The 21,243-nt window shown below is 44.9% G+C and overlaps 1 protein-coding gene across 2 annotated transcripts in view; it reads left to right on the top strand.

Annotated features, from left to right (window-relative positions):
• The first annotated feature begins 550 nt into the window (after positions 1-550).
• Positions 551-21,243, top strand: part of EZR (ezrin) — a 52,515-nt gene continuing 31,822 nt past the window's right edge. The window contains exons 1-2 of one of the 2 annotated variants that reach the window (XM_025382179.1): positions 551-652; positions 1,752-1,836. In XM_025382179.1, the coding sequence (XP_025237964.1) occupies positions 1,825-1,836 (12 nt within the window). In that variant the 5' untranslated portion in view covers positions 551-652; positions 1,752-1,824. Of the gene's footprint in view, positions 653-1,683; positions 1,837-21,243 lie in introns of those variants that run through there. The other variant, XM_025382180.1, reaches the window with a different exon arrangement.

Below are 21,243 nucleotides of genomic sequence, written 5' to 3' on the forward strand. Positions count from 1 at the left end.
GCTGTTGCTGCTCATCTGGAAGCCAGACGTTGAGAACCCCTTCTAGAGTGAGGTCTCCCGCAACAAATTCTACTGGCCCCCAAAGCACGTGTTTTGTGTGTCTTAAAAATTTGTTGAGAACCATTAGCAAAAAACAAAAAAACTTAATTCCTAGAATTTCAGAGAAATCCCATGGAGTTTTTTGCTAGTCACATCAAAACAGGCCACAAAGTGCCGCTTAACCAGAGCTTCGGAAGACAGCGGCTGGGCCGGCCACGTGCACCGAGACTTGGGGCCAGGTGCAGCCGCCCCAGGGCCGGGGTATCGGAAAGGGCCCCCGGTCCCAGCCCCAAGCGGCCCAGCAATTCCCCCGGGCCGTCCACCCCTCCAGATTTATTTACGTTTTCCTGACTTCCCCCTGCCCGCCGTGGGACAAACAGCCTCCCCACTTGCATCTGCGCTGGGAGTAGCGCGTACTTCCGCCAAATTCGCCTGCGAGCCCGAGTCCCGGCCGCCGCCATCTTGCGGGGGGCGCACCTCACAGGTCGGGAGCTGGGCGGGAAGGGGCGTGGCCCCGGGACCCGCCCCGCCAGGGCTCTTGGGAGCGCGGGCAGCCAGCGCACTCGGCGGACGCCAGGGCGGCGGGGAGCACACGGAACACTGCAGGCGTCGGGTGAGGCGTACGGCTGCGGGGGTCGGGGCGGGGGTTCCTGGCGAAGGGACCGGGCGGGCAGCGGGAGCTCGGATGCAGGTGCGGCGGGCAGCCTGGGGGGCGCGGCGCGGGTCCCTGCCCGGCACTCGCGGGGCAGTGGGGCTGAGCCAGCCAGCGGCCCCGCGACCTTCCCCTCGGCGCCAGGTCCCCTCTCCCGAAGGAAACGCGGAGCCTGGGTGCCTGAGCGCCGTCCCTTGGCGGCTCCCGGGCGGTTGCAGTTTTTGAAAGAGTTTCTCAAAGGCGTGACGGTTGCGATTGCAGCCGCGGGGCAACGGTTGCTACACAAAGTGAAACTTGCCGAGTGCTCGGCTCCTCACGGGCTTCCTGGCAGCCCTGGGAAGTTCCTCGGCTGACCCCGAGCCCGCGCCCTCTCTCCACGGACCCCTCCCCGCCGAGTGCCCCCCGGCCATGCGCCCCCTCTCCCCTGACCCCTCCCTGCCGAGTGCCCCGGGGGCTCGCGCCGGCGCTCCCGGGACTCCTTTCTCCTAGGTGATTCCCCCTGCCCCTCGCCCTCTCCCGCAGGCCCGCGCTCCGTCTTCCCGGGCCTTTCCCCGCCGGGTACCCCGGGCCCCGCGCCCTCTCTTCTCCACTTCTCTCAGCCGGGTGCACCTGGAGTGCCCCCCAGACACCTTCCCGCCCGGTCGGCGCTCTTTCCCCCAACCCTCCCCGCCGAGTGTTCCCCGGGGCCCGTGCCCTCTCCCCCGACCCTCTCCGCCGAGTGTTCCCCCTGCTCTATCTCTCCCGGACCCGCGTCCCCCACCAGCCCCTTAATGCTGGGGGTCCCCGGGTGCGCACCCCCTCTCTCCGGACTGGGGGCACCTCGAGTGCCCGCCGGCTGCCCCTTGGGCGCGCGCCCCCGCGCTCGGGCCCCTCCTCGCCGGGGGCCCCGCCCGGCCGCGCCCCCTCCCCGTGCCCGCAGTGCTGGGCGGGGCGCTGACTCACCCCGGCCCGGGCTGGCCGGTTCTTAAGCGGCGGCGCGCGGCGGGCGCGGAGTGTCGGGCGCGGCAGGAGGACGGAGGCAGGGCCGACCGGCGCTCTAAGGCCTCTGCTTTGACTCCAGGTTGGGACAGCGTCTCCGCTGCTGCTGGAGAGTCGTGTTTCCGGGGATCGAGGATACTCAACAGGAACCGAAAATGCCGAAACCAGTAAGTTGCCCAGTTTCTGGGACGGGCGGACGGGGGAGGCTTCCTTGGCGAGGGGAGGCACCTGCACGAGGTGTTGGGGCAGTTCCTGGTGGAAGAAGGCTTTTCTCACACGCAGAAGAGGATGGGAATAGGGGGTTGCCGCCGCTCTTTGTTACTTTTTGGCCCTTTTGTGGAGCGTTAGGAAAACACCATTTTGATGCTTTTCTCTGCAGTCTTTTTCTTTGTGAGCCCCCTCCCCAGTAGTTACGATGTTTTCTAAAAACTAGAGGCCCTTTTACACTGCTTCCGTCTGTTTTTAAAGGGTATGGTAATGCAACTTCGAATTTTCTTAAAAAGGCCAAATCACAGGGAGACTCAAATGGCCTCCGACCACACACACCAGCTCTCAGAGTTCCTAAGGGTCCGAAACCACAGGCGCCCAAGATCCAACTGGGGAGATTTAAAGGGCGTTTGGGAGAGGAGACTGGCTTTCGGAAGTTGCCGTTCAGCTTCGCTTCCTACGAGGCCCATGAAGCGGTGCCCTGTTCACCAGGAAACTTGCTGGCTGCAGCAGAATTTCTGTCTCTAACAGAAGGTTAGCCATGGACTTGAATTGTAGATGCAGGCAGTCGGCGGAGTTTGATGAGCGGCTCTTGGCACGCTGGGCCGAGCACTCCTGGTCAACTGATGAAAGGGCTGTGCCTGCGCCTCTGCCTCCTTGAATCTGATTGTGTTGAGATTGCTGGCTAGGCCTGGGGGTTGTAGGCAAAAGGCAGGTTCTCTGGGACTGACACTTCTTAGAAAGTTGTATGTATTCTGCCTGCTTTTAACGCTGGGGAACTATTGACTAGACATTCGGGGGAAGGTTTAACATTTTTTGAGTTTTGAATCACAGTGGACAAAATAACAGGGTTCATTACAAACTGGGATTACAGATACATCCGGATTTTTTTTCTGGTTTTTCAAACAAGTTGGTTCTGTAATCAATGCTTGTGTGCCTTTTTTTTTTTTTTTTTTTTTTTTGTGGGGGGAGGTAAGTGGCGGGGAGCAGAGTCTCCCTCTGTCGCCCGGGCTGGAGTGCAGTGGCCTGATCTCAGCTCACTGCAACCTCTGCCTGTTGGGTTCAGGCGAATCTCCTGCCTCAGCCTCCCGAGTAGCTGGGATTACAGGCATGTGCCACCATGCCCAGCTAAATTGTGTATTTTTGTAGAGAGGGGGTTTCACCATGTTGGCCAGGTTGATCTCAAACTCCCGACCTCAGGTGATCCGCCCACCTCGACCTCCCAAAATGCTAGGATTACAGGCGTGAGCCACCACACCCGGCCTTGGTGCTTTTTCTACTGTTAAATTTTATGTTCTCTAAGAAGATCTTTGTTAGAGGTATTAATTTTGCTGTTAGGTTAGAGAATATTAATATGCCAATAGATTCAGAAACCAATATCATTTTTGCCTAAGTTACATTAAGATTTATTTGCGGTGCAGAGTATTTTCTATACAAAATTTTTCTTTTTAATTCAAACTTAAAAGTGACACGTGACATCCAGGCTTGACAGTGCATGTGGTATGAAACTGACCTAAGTACAACCCCTTACTTAGGCAGAGCTGAGTGCAAGGGTATGCAGAGGAGTGGTCAAGATTACCCTTCTGGGTGTGGTTTTCTTTATTTCACTAAAAGAAGAGATGCAGAGCTCAGCTAAGATAGCACTCAGGAAAAAGTTAACCTGTTCTCAGTCACCACTTTTCTTTCTCGTAATGAATGGTAATTTATTTTTCTGGTTTCTTTTTTGTATCTTGGTAAAATATACAGTTTATCCTCTTTTAGGTTTACATTTCAAAGGTATTAAGTACAATTACATTGTTACATCGCCATCACCAAGGTCCATCTCCAGAACTTTATCTTCCCAGATTGAAACTCTACCCATTAAACTCTCCCTCCCCATCCCCACCACCAGCCCTTGGCAACCACCATTCTACTTTCTGTCTCTGTGAATTCCACAACTCTAGATACCTCATATAGGTGGAATTGTGATAGCATTTGTCCTTTTATGGTAGTCTCATTTCCCGTAGCATAATGTCTTCAAGGTTATCCACGTTGCATTGTCAGAACTCCCTTCTCTCTTTTATTTCTTGTGGCAGGTATATTTTCATTTTGTTTTGTTTTAAAGGTCTTTTATGATAGATCAGAACTTAAAAGATGTTTCTGACATTTGACAAAGTGAAGATAGTTGTGAAACAGTTAAGGAAAGACAGTAGCCATCACCTTGTGTATTAGAGCTAGAGTTACTCTTTGAAAGACTGTATTTTGTATAATATCTACAGTTAGAATTTTCAAACCTTTTTTGAGGCCAGGCAAGGTGGCCTGATGACAGGCATGAGCCTGTAATCCCAGCACTTTGGGAGGCTGAGGCAGGCAGATCACATGAGCCCAGCAGTTCAAGACTCACCTGGCCAACATAGACTCTGTTTCTACAAAAAAATAGAAAAATTAGTTGGGTGTGGTGGCCTGCGCTCTGACTGAGCTACTTGGGGGTGGAGGCTGAAGTGGGAGGATTGCTTGAACCCCGGAGGTCAAGGCTGCAGTGAACTGAGATCAAGCCACTCCATTCCAGCCTGGGTAGCAGAGTGAGATGTTGTCTGAAAACAAACACAAACCTTTTTTGAGAGGCTTCCATTTAGTTCAGCCATACCTGTCTGCCATGGGAAATTTCTCCCTTCCCCTTCTTTGGCAGAGGAGGGTCTTAGAGATAAATTAAACACACTAAGCCTTTCTGTGTGTAAATTATATTAGAGCCATCCCACAAATCACTGATAAGAGCATAGTAGGTTGCACATACTTGAATATGACGCTTCGTAAGGCTGCTAGAGAGGATCCAGTTAGTTTTGGTTTGGTTTGGGGTTTTTTTGCTGCCTGAGTAAATGTTAAAATGAAACATCCACCAACAGCTCTATGGATGTGTCTTTTAAACAAAGGTTTATTGATTCTAATTATTCAAGCTCAAGTTAAGAATGTTAGCGAAGAATGTTAGGTGGTTTCGTTGGGCTTAATGTTTAACAACTGGATTAAGGGGCAACCACACTTAAAGGATGGATACCTCTGAGTACTTGGCCTTCCACCTGATTCACTGCAACTGTTAACCCTTGAATTCAACAGGCAAAGTATTTTTGATTGATTTGTCTGAACTGAGTGAGTGGATGACTTTATGCATAAAACAGTATAACTGAAAATATTTATTTGCTGTGTTTTCTCCTAATACTATTTCCCAAAAGCAACACTTACTTAAAAGACTGAGGCCGTGCACAGTGGCTCATGCCTGTAATCCCAGCTCTTTGGGAGGCCGAGGTGGGCGGATCACAAGGTCAAGAGATTGAGACTATCCTGGTCAACATGGTGAAACTAAATGTCTCTACTAAAACTACAAAAATTAGCCGGGCATGGTGGCGGGCACCTGTAGTCCCAGCTACTTTGGAGGCTGAGGCAAGAGAATCACTTGAACCCGGGAGGTGAAGATTGCAGTGAGCCGAGATTGTGCCATTGCACTCCAGCCTGGTGACGAAGCGAGACTCCATCTCAAAAAAAAGAAAAAAAAAAAGACTTGAGTGTTTGTTCATCAGCAAGCAGGGTGACCTGCACAGAGGGCGAGACAGACCTTGTCCTCTGGAAGCTTAGTGTCTGGTACCTGGGCCAAGATGCAGGTAAACGCTGAAATTGAAAACCTGCTGAGTGCTGTCAGACTGGGAAGGAGCCTAGGTAACGCGTGACACAGTCGAGAGGAAAATCATCTGATGGGGAAATCGGCAGACTGTATTGAGAAGTAACACTTCAGCTGAATCTTGCTTGAGGACTGGGGGGTGCGTGTGGCAGCACTCCACAGGAACAGCCGTGATCTGTTGTCTGGTTTTGCTTTTCCCACAGCTGCTTAGGGGACTCTATTCATGTGTGACTGGCTGACGTCCAAGGAGGGTGATTTGGGGTCGCAGAGGGAGCCTTGGCCTCTGTTCAGGCCAGTCCCCAGGACATGGTGTGCTGTGTGGCCTTGTGGGTCTGCCCCATCTGAGGAGAGGTGTAGGAGTTGGTGCTCAGATCCTTGGTCCCGGGAGCGTCCTCTCTGCCCGCCCCTTCGTGTTAGGGTGACTGCAGAGCGCCTTACTCTCACACTTGCTTTCTTCTGCCCAATGGAAAGAAAGCATGGGGAGTGAGCAAGGAAAACCACTGTAGTTAAGCTCAGGAAGGAAAAGGGTGTTGTGTTCAGGGCCGAGATCTCTTTAAGCTGTCATAAGAACCATAGAGCTGAACTGCCTTTAAGTGACTCCAACACATCTTACCTGTTCATTTCTGAAGTGTTCTTATAGACATTTCTAATATAAAAGCAGGTTTACCTTTCATTAGGAAAACTCTGAAAGCATGTTCACATTTCTACTGTGCCAAAATTTTAAGGTAATTTCTAAGATTACCTTACTTCTTTGGGAATACATAGCCTTTTTGTTTGTTTGTTTTTTTGAGACGGAGTCTTGCTCTGTCGCCCGGGCTGGAGTGCAGTGGCCGAATCTCAGCTCACTGCAAGCTCCGCCTCCCAGGTTTACGCCGTTCTCCTGCCTCAGCCTCCCGTGTAGCTGGGACTACAGGCGCCCGCCACCTCGCCTGGCTAGTTTTTTGTATTTTTTAGTGGAGACGGGGTTTCACCGTGTTAGCCAGGATGGTCTCGATCTCCTGACCTTGTGATCCGCCCGTCTTGGCCTCCCAAAGTGCTGGGATTACAGGCTTGAGCCACCACACCCGGCCATGCCTTTTCTATTAAATATTTTAACAGGGACAATTTACTGACTGTACCCCCGACCCCTCCGCAACTGAGGAGGACACGTGGCATCTGTTTCCACCCCTCCTCCTCCAGGAGGGGCAGTAGTGAATTAGGGTAGCTAACATTTTGCCATGTGGCAGTGAGAAGTGGTGGTAGGATGAGTGATTTGCCATGATCACACTGTAAGGCACAACGAATGTATTTGGATGTTCACAGACATAGTCCCTGTCAGCGGGTTTATAGTCTGGTTTGGGGGACAGACAGCAATCCCAGAGTAAATGTAAAACTGCAGCTCCAGAGAGTATTCCTGAAGAGGGTACGTGAGGCCTGAGAGTAGATGAGGTGTGTGTGCTGGTGGGGGTGCAAATAGGGAAAGTCAGGAAGGCATCCCTGAGGAGGTGACCGACCTCCCCGGGCAGAGGTAACAACTTGTGCAAAGGCCCTGTGGTGGGAGGAAGTAGTGTGAGTTTGGGGTTCCACATGAAGCCCAACGTAGCTAGAGAGGAAGACAGGTCAGGCCATGCCTTGTAAGCCATCCTTGGGCATTTTTTAGTTTAACTTGGGGTTTTGACCGGGAGGTGACATAATCAGATTTGCCTTTTGAAAAGTTGACTGTGATCTGTAATAGGAAAATCACAGGAGGCAGGAGACAGCAAGGGTAGTTACGGTAGCCCATTGAAGGAGCTCATAGCTTGGACCAAGGTGGTGGTGGTGGGAACAGAAGTGGATGCATTTGGGGGTTCTTTGGGAGATAGAATTGATAGCACCAGGTGATGGGTTGGATATGCAGAGCCAAGGGTGGTGTCAAGGCTGACTTCGGGTTTCTGGCTTTCGCAAGTGGATGTGTGGTGGTGCCATCGCTGAGATAAATAGTCCTGGAGAAGGACCAGGTGTGGGGGAAGGCGTGGAGTCTGGATTTGTTGTACATGTTAATACATTTGTGACAATGGTTGATGAAAAAAGTCCTTGCATTCTTTCATTATAACCACTGCCCCCCAAAATATTAAAGTACCACACTTCTTAAACTACGTTATTTTAAAATCCAAATAATTCAGTAGCTTTGTATGTTTTCCCTGAGTATACGTACAAACTGTACATACCTAAAGTTAAGAGGAAGGGTTAATTTAGTGCAGTGTTCTCAAAATTTTGTGTACACTATTGTCTGGAGACTGTTGATTCCTGGGTCCCTTGAAGAACTAATAAGACTTCCATCTCTAGGATGAGGTGCAGGCTGGGTGCTTATGTTTTAAATAAGCTCTCCAGATGGTACTGCTAATTTAGTAGGAAAAGGGCAGTTATTATATATTCCTTTCTCCTGCACCCCAATCAAGCCCAGTGTGATTTCAGAGCACCCACTCGGGCGAAAGCAGTCACTGATGCCCAGCCGCCTTCTTAAAGTCCGGCTGAAATGCCAGGAGTGCTGTTATTGGTATTTGGGACTCGAACAGGGGCTAGGATGACTCTTTGTGAAAAAGAGCCATAAAAATAAGAATTTCGTAGCTAATTTACTGCTTACCTGTACTTGGGCAGGCAATTCAGCATAATATCCTTCTGACTTGAGTTTCTCTCTTCAGGGAGTCCAGTAGCAGAGCTTCATTTGGCAGTGCCCAGTGGTCTCTCACATTTTGGCTCTTTGTTTTCAAAGAGAAAAAAAGAGGCTAGACATTCCCTATAAATGGTAGGGAAGTAGAAGATCCCATTAATGCCTTGTTCCTCTTTTTTATTCTTTCCACATTGGCCTCTTGTTAATGAAATAATGTGATTTTTTTTGTTTTGTTTTGTTTTGGAGACAGGGTCTCTGTCACTCAGGCTGGAGGGCAGTGGCACAGTCACAGCTCACTTCTGCCTCAGCGCCCCCCACCCCAGCTCAAGCTATCTTTCCACCTCAACCTACTGGGTAACTGGGACCACAGGCACACACTACCACACCCAGCTAATTTTTTATTTTTTGTGAAACGAGATCTTACTGCGTGGCCCAGGCGGCGAGTCTCAAAATTCCTGAGCTCAAGCTATCCTCTCACCTTGGCCTCCCGAAGTGTTGAGATTACAAGGTGTAAGCCACCATGCCTGGCTGATAATGTGGTTTCTAACAAAAATGTTGAATAATGTTATTAATAAATACAGTTTGGGAAAGGAAAACTCTCAGTGAACTGTAACTTTTTTTTCTTAATTTTTTTAACTTAAACTTTTATATATCTTTGACAATTTGGAGATTCTTAGGGTGGTTTGATATACCTGGTTTCTAATGGTAGTTAGACGTTTCAACTCTATTCTGAAGCAGTGAAATTCAGTCTGCTTTCAAAGTCAGTGAATGCATGTTAATTTATCCCTTATTTCAGTAGTAACTACGTTGAGACTCCCCAAGTACTCCAATTAGTTTTTAATTTCAGCACTAAATGTGTGTTTGTTGAAAAGACCAAAGGTTGCATTATTTTCCTTCTAATATATTTACCATCCATGCCTGTTGACAAAAAGATTTTTCCAGATTTCGATAGTTTTCAGAACCGAATGAAACCATTGTGCTGTAATGCGTCTTACAGACTTTTGACTGAAATGCTTGATGTAGTTAATATACGTAGTTTATTTCAAAATGAAACTACAAAGAGCTATAAAAAGAATTTCATAGCTAATTTACTGCTTACCTGTACTTGGGGAAGCCATTTAGCATCTGAGAACCTCAATTTCATCAGCCATAAAATGGGAGTTAGTTTTTAAGTGGAAAGAATGTTAAGTAAGATAAGCGGAGACAAAGTTTTTATCAGTGAAATCCAAACAACTCATCTTCAGATGCTGTAAGCTTTATGTGTTTCTTTTTTGTTTCCCCACCCCCTAAATGTTTTTCAAACTTACCCTGTTAGCTAAAACGTTGGGTTCCTATAAACAAAGTAAAGTTTGTCCATTGGTTTTCTCAGGGAAAAAGCAATATGAACAGTTTGGGTTATCTTAGTAAAAGGGAGGGCTCTGATTTTCTCTTGTGTCCATCCTCTGTGTGTTCTAGTCGGACTTCCCTTATCAGTCACATGGGTATCACCTTCATGTGTTGAAACGCTATTATATCCCATTATGTGCTTGGTGCAGGGACAATAAAAATAAGATTGGTTTTGCCTTTAAGGAGTTCTCAGTCTCCTAGTGAAAGCAGATTTGTAAACAATTTACAGTGCAGTATAGTGCATTATAGAGGTCCTCATGGAAGAGAAGTGTGCCCTGGGAACCAAGGAGGGTGTCCCAGCTGGTAAGATCCTTTGGGTAAGTGTGGAGGGATGTGGGCTTCCCAGTCAGCAGTGGTCAGTTCTGTTTTCCTTTATTCATTAACCCCTTCTTAACACTTACAGGTAAATGGTAATGCTGTTTCAAAGGAAATGTAAAAGTTCATTAATAATTAATCCTTTTAATTTAATATACTTGAGAAAACAAAACCTTAAAAGCAAAATAAAAAATGTCTCACCATGACCCACCTTTTTTTGATAGGAGAGGAACCAGTATCACCTGAGGATCAAACATATCAGATTATCAGATTTTGTCAGTATATCAGATTTTGCTCATGTTTTTAAGTTCGAAGTCACTTTTCTGCAACCTAATTTTGTTTTCCATTTTTGCCTGAGAGATCGATTTTAAACTCCCTGTGTGGACAGTTGTCATTTCAGATATTGTAAATAATTGTTTTTACTTTAGGATGGGGTAGGTAAACTGTCATCTTAGGGCTGAGTCTGGCTGTGGCCTGTTTTTATTTGGTCTACCAGCTAAAAATGGTTTTTATATTTTTGAAGGATTTTAAAAACGACAATATGCAACGGACTCCAAATAAGGCCCTTAAAGCCTAAAATACTTACTGACTGACTCTTTAGAGAAACAAATGGGCCAACTCCTGCTTCTAGCATAAAAATAATTATTGTTAAGCATTTATTATAACCTTGTATATATTTTATGGCTGGACTAATATTTGGAAGCAGATCCACCCCATTGGTTCCTGTTTTTAAAAAATTATTCTCAAAAGAACAGAATGTGTTTTGTTAGCCAGTATTGAGCGCATCATGGGCTCTGAGCATGGACTCAGAAACTCACTGAGGAGAGGCATAGTGGTACTGAGGTAATGTTTTAAACAAAGCTGGTGTTCGGGTGGGTCTTTGTGTAGAGAAAGTGGCAGTATCTTGTGTCACACTTGCTAAGCCATTGTGTAATGACAGATTTCTGGCATATGCTAAAAGAAAGCAATTTGTACCTGATATTTGAGTTGGAAAGAGAATGGTATGTAAATAAATTGCTTTTTTCCTCATTGATAGTTTAAAATGAGCTTTTGACCTACTATAGTCTGTATGTGAATTTCTGACTGCTGATGTTTTGTAAGTCCATTACTGATTCAGAACACCCTGTCTAAAGTACAGCTCCATCTCTGCGCTGTGCCCTACTTTACTGCACTCATAGAACTCAGTCTCCACCTATAACGCTGTCAGGTGCTAGTTTATTTGTGCTTTTTGTCTTTTCCGGCAGCAAAGAAAGAGGATTGATGTTGCTTTTGTGTTTTCGAGATGTGGTCTTGCACTGTTGCTCAGGCGTGAGTGCAGTGGTACAGTCATAGCTCACCACAGCCTTGAACTCCTGGGGGGACTGCAGGCGCTCACTATCACACCTCACTAATCTTTTTATTTTTATTTCTGTAGAGATGAGGTTTCACACTGTTTTTTGCAGGCTGGTCTCAAACTCCTGGCCTCAAGCCATCCTCCTGCCTCAGTCTCTCAAAGTGTTGGCATTATAGCCATCAGCCACTATGCCTGGTCTAAGATTTTTTTGTTCTGTTTTGTTTTTTGTTTAGCATTATTATTTTATTGCAAACTTTAAATTCTCGTTTATTGGTAGGAGAAATAGAGGGAAGGAGGACGACCAAATAGGTAAACATACCTGCCTCCTAGTGGGTAATCTTGGGCAAGTTTTTTCACCTCCCTTTGCCTCCTCATCTGTAAACAAGATCCTGCATGCCCACCTGGGATGCCTGCTGAGATGGCACACAGGAAGCGCCTGGCCTTGTGCCTGGCCCTGGTCAGTAAGGGCTGTGTGGTTCCACTTGTACTCACTAAATTCTAATCTGATTAAAAGCTTTACTAGCTCATAATGGTCATTCTTTTCCTCTAACTTAGCAGCCCAATGAAATAATGTAGTAAGTAAATGTAACCTTGCTTTTTGTCCTTTTGATGCCACGTGAACACAGCTGTCTTGCTAGACCCCTATTGACTTCAGCGGGGACAGCACCAGGTTTATTGGAAATTTACATATGGGATAGTCCAGTGGTAGTGGGTTGGACAGAACAGCAACTGCTTCCCGAAAGCTTGCAAAAAGCATGCAGTTTACATAGCATTTTTACTTAACATGCTCCCCCTAACAGCCTCCACCTGGCAGCCTTCCTGTAACCCAAAACAAAGGGCTTGTGGGCTGGGGGTTCAGATGTTCCTCATAGATAAGGAATTGATTTCAGGGTTGGCCACTAGGATTCCTTAGCTCAGAACTCCACACACACATTCTTCTTAAGTTATGGATGTTAGGTACACCTGTACAACCATCCTGCATAAAATTCATTTCTTCAATAGAGCACCTACTTTGTGCCAGGTTTTCAGGTGCTGGGGAGACATTGGTGAACAAAAAAGGGGCTTTTAAAGGATTATCACCTGCTTGGTTGACAGTCACATCCAGTGAATGGTGGCACTCATTTCCTGCTAGTGTGTATTTCAGCCTGAAATGCACATTGTCCCACCTTTCCTCAATGGCAAAATGCTCTAGAAAGTAGGTGCTGGTCTGACTAAATAAAATGGGCTTTCTGTTTGGAGTTGTAAAGGGAGCCGTGCCTTCCTCAGCCCCTCCTGAAAGAAAGACCTACTTTCAAGAAGCTTATATTGCAGGGGGAAAGACATGTCTAATACATTGTCAAGGCGTGATGAGCGTGCAACTGTAAATGTTCACCTAGGCTTTGGCAAGAGGTAGAGTTAACTTTTATTCTTTACTAACTCTTTGAAGCATTAAAACCATTGGGCAGAGTGACTTATGAGTGAACCCACAGTGATGTGTTTTTTTTGGTTTTCTGGTAAATCACTTTTGGGTTGGACAGTGAACCATGATGGTCTTTCTATAAGAACTTGTTTTTGCAAGGGTTTGGTGATAAGTCCATCATTTGCCAAGCCCACTTACTCTTCCATCCTTTCTCAGGTGCTGTGGTTCAGGGAAATGATTGTTTTGATAGTATTTTACCTGTTGCACCATTACTTTATCTGTAAATTTCTTGTAAAATATGTCTTGTTATGTTTGCGTGTGTGTGTGTCTGTGTGTGTGTGACAGAGTCTTGCTCTATCGCCCAGGCTGGAGTGCAGTGGCTCGATCTTGGCTCACTGCAAGCTTCACCTCTCGGGTTCACGCCATTCTCCTGCCCCCGCCTCCTGAGTAGCTGGGACTACAGGCGCCTGCCATCACACCTGGCTAAATTTTTTTGTATTTTTTAATAGAGATGGGGTTTTACTGTGTTAGCCAGGATGGTCTTGATCTCCTGACCTCGTGATCCGCCCACCTCAGCTTCCCAAAGTGCTGGGGTTACAGGCGTGAGCCACTGCACCCAGCCTGTTATGTTTTTAAAGAGAAAATTAAACCACAGGTCATTTGGTTAAAGCTTAGCACATAAATATGAGATTGGAATCACTTTATTTGTAAACATATATATAGTGTATGTTGGTACAGTATTTTCATTAAGGTGTGTTTCATTGCCTCTGTTAAATAATTAAGGGTGTTGGCTTCTGGGATGTTGAAGTATTTGCTTACATAATCCATTGCTGTTTGGGTGAGATTCTTAAATGGATTTAGACGGTGAGATATGGTGAGAAAACTGGGTTTTTTATTTAGAACCTGGTTGAACAAGGTAATGTGGAAATAGTGTGATAACAAGTTGCGTCATATAACTTGAACAAAATCAACTGCAAAAAGACATTTTCAAAGAAATGGAGGAAAATTGAATATTTACTGAACTTGACATATTAAGGAATTGTTTTAAGTTATGTTGGATGTGATAGTGGTATTGTGTTGTGGTTTTTTTTTTTTTTTTTTTTTTTTTAGTGCTTTAGAGCAATACACTGAAGTTTTTACAAGTGAAATAATGAGGGCCTTAAAATTTGCCAGCCAAAAAAATAAAAGTGAAAGTGGTAGAAAGAGTAGAAGAAAGAAAAATGGTGTTGAAGCTGAAAAAAGAGAGCATGGAGGATCATGGTACTAGTTATTCTCTACTTTTATGAATGTTTTCAACTTTCCATAATACAATATTTGCTTTTAAAAAGCATGTTTTTTAAAGGGAGAGATGCTTTACTTTTACTCATCATGAAGTGCCTGAGTGTTGAGGTGGGAGGATCCCAGGGCGAGGGCAGGTCCCCCATTTCCTGCTGTTGGGACAACCTTTGTGCTCTGGATCAAATGAGTAACTGATTTAATCCCACCCGGGCCATCTCACCCTCCATGCACATGTTTTAAAAGGAGGTCTCTACTGAAAATTGCAGCTGACTTGGAAACACGTAGAACGATTTGTTCCCAGTTTTTTGCACTATTATTCTGTATTCCCAATATTTTGGGGGGCCCATAGGAATGGGGCAGAGTGCTGTGACCCAACTGGGAACAGGTCATTGTCTTAATAGCAACTTTCTCAGACTTGAAAATTGAAATGAACAAAATAAGGGGCATCTACTGGGTAGGGCTTTAGCCATTTTAAGAGATCAATTTACATACTGGTGCTGTGGGCAAGGACGGGGGAAGGAAATACAGCAAACCATGGGTCGGGGTTGGGGTGAGTGATAGGGTTGTAAAGTGTATACCATGTCTTCTCCAGTCAAGTAATGATGTATAAATTATGCCATTTCAGATGTAACATAGTTGATACTGATAGTATAAATTGAAGAGGTTTTTTAAAAATTTTAATTTAGTATAATTTCAGAAATGGTGATTTTAAAAGTAAGTTTTGGTGGGGTTTGCTTATTTAAGCAAATTTTGTAAGCTTACTGATTTAGTTTGGAATTTTTAAAAGGAGCTATTTTGGTCTTGCTAATTATTTTGATAGATGGCAAAAGAAAAGACTGGGGTGAGTTCAAATCTTGTCTAATCGAAGTTTCTTATGGGAGAAATGTTCTTTAACGTTGCATAATATTGCTCATGTGATCTTAACTAGGGGCAAAAATTTATCTCGGCAATGGCACAAGACTTAAGTATGGTTTATGTCATATGTCCTCTAAAACAACAGGTTAGCCAAGAAATTTTTTGACTTTTTTTTTTTTTTTTTTTGAGACGGAGTCTCTGTCACCAGGCTGGGAGTGCAGTGGCACCTTGTAGGCCCACTGCAGCCTCCGACTCCCTGGTTCAAGCGATTCTCCTGCCTCAGCCCCCCGAGTAGCTGGGATTGCAGGCACGCGCCACCGTGCCCAGCTAATTTTTGTATTTTTAGTAGAGACGGTTTCACCATGTTGGCCAGGATGGTCTTGATCACCTGACCTCGTGATCCACCCACCTCGGCCTCATTGTTTCCTAGACTTAGCGTCTCACCGCCCAGATCAGAAAGGAAAAAGTCTTCACAGGCTTCTAAATTTACAGAGAGAACCATGTGTTCCAGGTGAATAGTAATGTTTAATCTATAGGCCTTTAGTTCCCTGTGTTTTCTGAGCCTAGAATTAAAACCAACTCTAGGATATAGTAAGCCATCTTGGCCTTGTCCCTTACTTTTGTTTATGTGTATAGTTACTAAGTTTACTAAGTAGTTACTAAACTTAAGTTTCTGTATATAATTACCTACACATTTCAGTGAAGCATGTTGATGATGAAGTATGTATGATATACCTAGTGAAACTGAAATCACATGGTACCCAATCAAGACTCAGACTTCACAAGTTTATTAGATAAATTCTTGTTCAAGGTCACTTTCTCTTTATTTTGCCTGCCCGGAGGTGAGGAGTTGAGAAGGATGTAGATTGTGTTTCTAGAAAGAATAGTTTCTTTTGCTGAATGTAACATCCTTTGATTATTTCTTTTGCCTTTCCTAGGAGAAAGTGTTGTTTAAGCATTCCAGTTTACTTCCCTGTTAGATAACACACAATGTATGTTATACCCAGTGTAGAAGAAGTTGGTTCTTAGAGACACTTACCAAATAGGGACTTAAAAACTAACAGCTAATAGGTCTCAGGAGCATTATTTTCATATGCCATCCGCAGGTCGGAAATGGCCATCATTGTTACTTGGCAGTGCAGGCTTGGAACTTGGGCATGACTAGCAGTCATTTCATTGTCAGAGCTATGGAAAGCAGTTCCTTTCTGCCTCCCAAATGCAGTGAACAGTAGGGAGGGCTTAGCACAGAACTGTTTCCAACCTGGTTTTAAAATGACCCTCTTTTTAATGTGAATGCCCAGAAAGTTCCCTTCTAGTTCTAAGGTCATGATTTTCTCACTGATTATAATGAGTGCAAATGGGACTGGTTTGTCCGCTTTTTGTGTTTGTTAAGCAGCCTTGGTCTGACAGGATGTGGGTCTAGGGGCAGGAAGTGGCTTACTCTCAGAGGCAAAAGGAGCTATTTAGAAGGATTTGAGATTTCATTACATGTTCTTGAAATTATGGGGTGGCTATTAATCTGGACTCTCTCTCTCTCTCTCTCTCTCTCTCTCTATATATATATATATATATATAATGTTACATAATATTTACCCTGGAATTGGGAAATACAAACTTTTCAAAAGCTTAGCACCATTGGCATCTATTTAAAGATACTATTTTAGGAATAATGTTAAAGAGCACAGATATTTGGGTAGCTGATTACCAGAAGTTGAGGGTCTCAGTTTCCTTAACCATTAAAAAAAGGTCATCAGACGAGGATAACCTATACCTCGTATCGAGTACTCATTTGGAGTCACTCTACCAGTTATACTTCATCACTGTTCTGATTGGTCTACTGAAAACATACATTTATATAACATAAAAATATAACAAAGATACCTGAAAAATCAGTTACTAGGAAATTCCAAGCCTCCACTTCTGTGTCAGTACTCTGCCCTGTTAACATCTGCTGCACATTAAGAATTTAGCCTTGACATTTTAAGTTTAGCCTAATGGTGGTGGTGGAGGAGGCAGTAAGGAGAACAGTTTAGAAAAGGAGTTGTGAATGGCATGTGGTGTTAGTTTTCATCATTTAAGTTACTCAAAAAGTACCGTAAAGTGCTTCTGGCTTCACTGGGAAATGAGTCCCTGCGTCCCTGTGGTGTCAGGAGGATCGCAGAGTAGGAGACACGGCCCCTGGGATACTGGACATGGGTTGGATGCTGTGTTTGAGGGATAAACCATGTATGGTTCTTGTGCTTTAAACAAGCAAAAACCTGGCTGGGCACGGTGGCTCACACCTGTAATCCCAGCACTTTGGGAGGCCGAGGCAAGTGGATCACGAGGTCAGGAGATCAAGACCATCCTGGCTAACACGGTGAAACCCTGTCTCTACTAAAAATACAAAATTAGCCGGGTATGGTGGCGCATGCCTGTAATCCCAGCTACTCGGGAGGCTGAGGCAGGAGAATCACTTGAACCCAGGAGGCAGAGGTTGTGGATCGCGTCACTGCACTCCAGCCTGGGCAATAAGGGCGAAACTCTGCCTCAAAAAAAAAAAAGCAAAAATCTAACTAGCCATGGTCAATGTAGAAGTATACAAATATTCCAGAAGAACTAAACTATAAGGTGTTTGTAAATATTTAGATGTGAATGAGTATAAGCAGAACGTATCATAAAAAATCCTAACAAAAATTGATATTTGGCAAATCTCCCTTTCTGCCAGACTTGCTGGCAGTTAAAATTTGAAACAGTGACTGTACCGAAACGCTTTTTATTCAGGTTAAAAGTTGTACTCCCATTTCCTAAAATGAGGACTGAACTGAGAAACTCTAGCTACAGCTGCTTGGTTTTCCATAGAGTTAAGTTGGCTCCATTGATGTTGAAGTCTGTAGTTATGACCTTGCTTTCATTAGTAGTTAGCACCTGGGCAGGTACTAACCAATGAATGCCCTTTACACCTGGCAAGAAGGAATGGGTGGGGAGGCCAGATTGTTTCAGTTAGCACTACATTGTGGTGGGTTTCATTTTCTGATAGACACTGCCTACAGGCAACTAAGTCATTCCGTTAACTGTCATTGTCAATCCATGTGTAGTCAAACTTGAATTCTCCTGCTAGTTTAGCTTCCTGATGGGGAATAACTGCTGTCACAAGGGACAGTGTCTGTAGCTCCATCATGGGCCCCAGGACGTCCCACGGCAGCTAACACTGGTCTGTACTCGGGACTCTGCCACCTGGTCAGTGACTTTCTGTGCATCATGTTCCTGGGAATAGTATGACTGTCCATGATTCCCAGGAAAGCTCGAGGAATGACTGAGGACAAGGAGCTAGCACTTTGACCCCTGTGGGGAGTGCTGTCTATAGTGGTTATCAGGGTTGTGACAAGTGGACTCTTGTGAGCTCCAACACTGGATGATTTTATTATTCCTATTACTTAGGCAATAAAAGACTAGTACATATCCTGGTGTTATATAATTATATGAAAACTTATCAGAATGAGTTTTATAACTAGTGTACCCATGTTTTTGTTATTGTGCTACAGACAAAATGATGCACTGAAATTTTACTGAATTACCTGACAATTTTTGTTACAACTAATTCTGTGCACTTTTTACAAGATTTGTGGAGCGTAAATAGGTGGCCAGCCTTTCTTTGGCATCTGAACATTTTCCTGAGTCCAATAGACAAGCAGATTTTTTTTTTTTTTTTTTTAATGGAGACAGGGTTCTCCTCATGCCCATAATCCCAGCACCCTGCCCAGTTCAGGACCAGGCTGGCAACATGGTGAAACTCCGTCTCTGCTAAAAATACAAAAGTTAGTTGGGCATGGTGGTGCATGCCTGTAATCCCAGATACTCTGGAAGCTGAGGCAGGAGAATCACTTGAACTCGGGAGGTGGAGGCTGTGGTGAGCCGAGATTGTGTCACTGCACTCCAACCTTGACAGCGAGACCGTGTCTCAAAAAAAATAAAGACAGGGTTCTGTTACCCAATATGGTGGCACAATCATGGCTCACTGCAGGCTTGACCTCCTAGGCCCAAGTGATCTTCCCACATTGGCCTTCCAGAGTTCTAGGGTTACAGGAGTGAGCCACTGTACCCAGCCAAGATTTCTTTGCCTTTGTGCTCACGTTCTTCTTTAACCTTAAAAGAAGAGGTCATATAAAATAATGATCAGGTATAATTTAAGATACAGAAAGCTCGATAGAAAGGAGTAGCTGCATCTTTATTGCATTTGCAGATACATCTCAGGATTATTAGTACAATTTTTTTTTTTTTTTGAGACAGTCCCACTCTGTCACCCAGGCTGGAGTGCAGTGCCGCAGTCTCAGCACACTGCAGCCTCCATCTCCCAGGTTCAAGCGATTCTTCTGCCTCAGTCCCTGGTGTATCTGGGATTATGAATGTGCACCACCACACCTGGCTAATATTTTGTATTTTTAGTGGAGATGGGGTTTCACCATGTTGGCCAGGATGGTCTCAAACTGCTGGTCTCAACTGATCCGCCCACCTAAGCCTCCCAAAGTGGTGGGATTATAGGCGTGAGCCACCGTGTGCAGCCCAGCGTGATGTATTTATACTGTTATTTCCACCTCCTAAAGGTCAACAAGGACACTTAGCTCAAGAAGGCTGATGTTGAGAGAGACCGCTTATCAGAACAGGATCTCTAAGGAAAAAGGGAGCTTAAATATGTGTCCCTGGAATTTCTTCTAGCCCTTCCTTTCCTCAGTGACACGGCCACTGCTATGGGTGGGAATGTTTAGAGAAGAACCCTGACCAGTGGTTGATGTCTTTGCCAAGTATACTGTCAGGTCAATGTCATAGATTGATTTTATATATATATATATAGAGAGAGAGAGACTTCATTTAATAGAAAATAATATTTTAAGGACCACCTTGCTATTTTACTTCTCTAATAATGTTTTGAATATTTTGATAAATACCTTTAGCAACATAGTGGTTCTCATCTCAGCCCTCTTTGTCCTTGAAAGATGTTATTTATAACAGGGTGGTTTCTGGACTGCCTTTCTGAAGTAAAAACTTGGGCACTTCTAACCATATGCTTGCTGGAAACCATAATGTTAAATGTAGTCATTGGGTTATCATTTGCAACTACATTGATATAATTTTGTATATAAAACAGTTTGCTACTGGGAGCAGCATTGTTCATGTAAGAAAGACATTCGCTTCACATAATACATGGAAACAAAGTTATCTTTTCAGTGTTAACTGTTACTGTAACACTCCAAAAAAAGGTTGATGTGGAGAAAGAAGAGCTTAAAAAACCCACAAACAATTCACTTGCCTCTCGGGCTTTTCTGCTTTGCCTACCTTGACTGAATTAAGAGTATCTGCATTTCTGCACTAAGCTGGTTAAGGTTTGCTAAGTCAATGGTAATGTTTTACAGAGCTTGGCTATTTGTTAGCCAGCATTTGTGGAAAACAACCAGTGTCTGTCATAGCTAGTGCTATAATTTATTCAGTTGGCATATTGTTCATGGAGACAGTGAGATAAGGGGATCAGGATCCAGAGAGACTACTAAAATATGTGAGTCCATCTGTTGTGATCTGAGGTTTCATTAGAGAAAACCTGTCTGCTAGTACAATGAATGGAGACTTAGTAAGGATATTTTTATATAAAGGATTATAAATCAGCAGAGGTAAATACATTAATCTTGGCCAAACAGGTCGTGTCCTTTTGCATTTTCCCGATGGCAAGTTCTGCCCCCTGCTGCCCGGGCACTGTTGGTCATAGCGTGGCCTTGGCCAGCAGCATTGGCATCAGCTGTGAGCCGGTAAACATGGAAATGTAGGCCCTTCCCAACCTGAGTCAGACCCTTAGCCTGGGGTCCAGGAAACTATTTTAACAAGCTCCCACGTGATTTTTTTCACATTTCAAGTTTGAGCACCTCGAGGGCCTGTGAATGGCTGCATATAAGGTACAGCTGGCCATATGTCTTAAATGACTTCAAAGGGGTGTGAGCCAGGCCTCCTCTTCCCACACCAGACTTCATGAACCATGCCTGGTATTGTCATGTTTTTGTGAGCAGCTGTGAATAGGACTGGGGGAGAAAGATGTTCAGCCAATAAAGTCTAAAATGGAAAGGGAATATTCAGTTATAACAAAACCAATTTTTGTAATTAGAGTGCTGGGTTGTGCTCAGCATCATTGGAGTTAAATGTGGAGCAGTGGCTCACACCTGTAATCCCTGCACTTTGAGAAGCTGAGTTAGGCAGATCCCTTGAGGTCAGGAGTTTGAGACCACCCTGGGCAACATGGTGAAACTCCATCTCTACAAAAAATAGAAAAATTAGCCGGCTGTGGTGGCGGCTGCCTGTGGTCCCAGCTAAGGAGGCTAAGGCAGGGGGAATCTCTTGAACCCTGGAGGCAGAAGTTGCAGTGAGCTGAGATCGTGCCAGTGCACTCCAGCCTGGGCGACAGAGCGAGACCCTTTCTTAAAAAAAAAAAAAAAAAAAGGGGAGCAGCAAACTAAGACCCTCTTCCATCGAGGGAGGTCTCTGAAGCAAAGCTGAGCCGGCC

The sequence above is a fragment of the Theropithecus gelada genome, chromosome 4 (genome assembly GCF_003255815.1).
Source record: "Theropithecus gelada isolate Dixy chromosome 4, Tgel_1.0, whole genome shotgun sequence".
In the NCBI taxonomy this organism is placed as follows: Eukaryota; Metazoa; Chordata; class Mammalia; order Primates; family Cercopithecidae; genus Theropithecus; species Theropithecus gelada.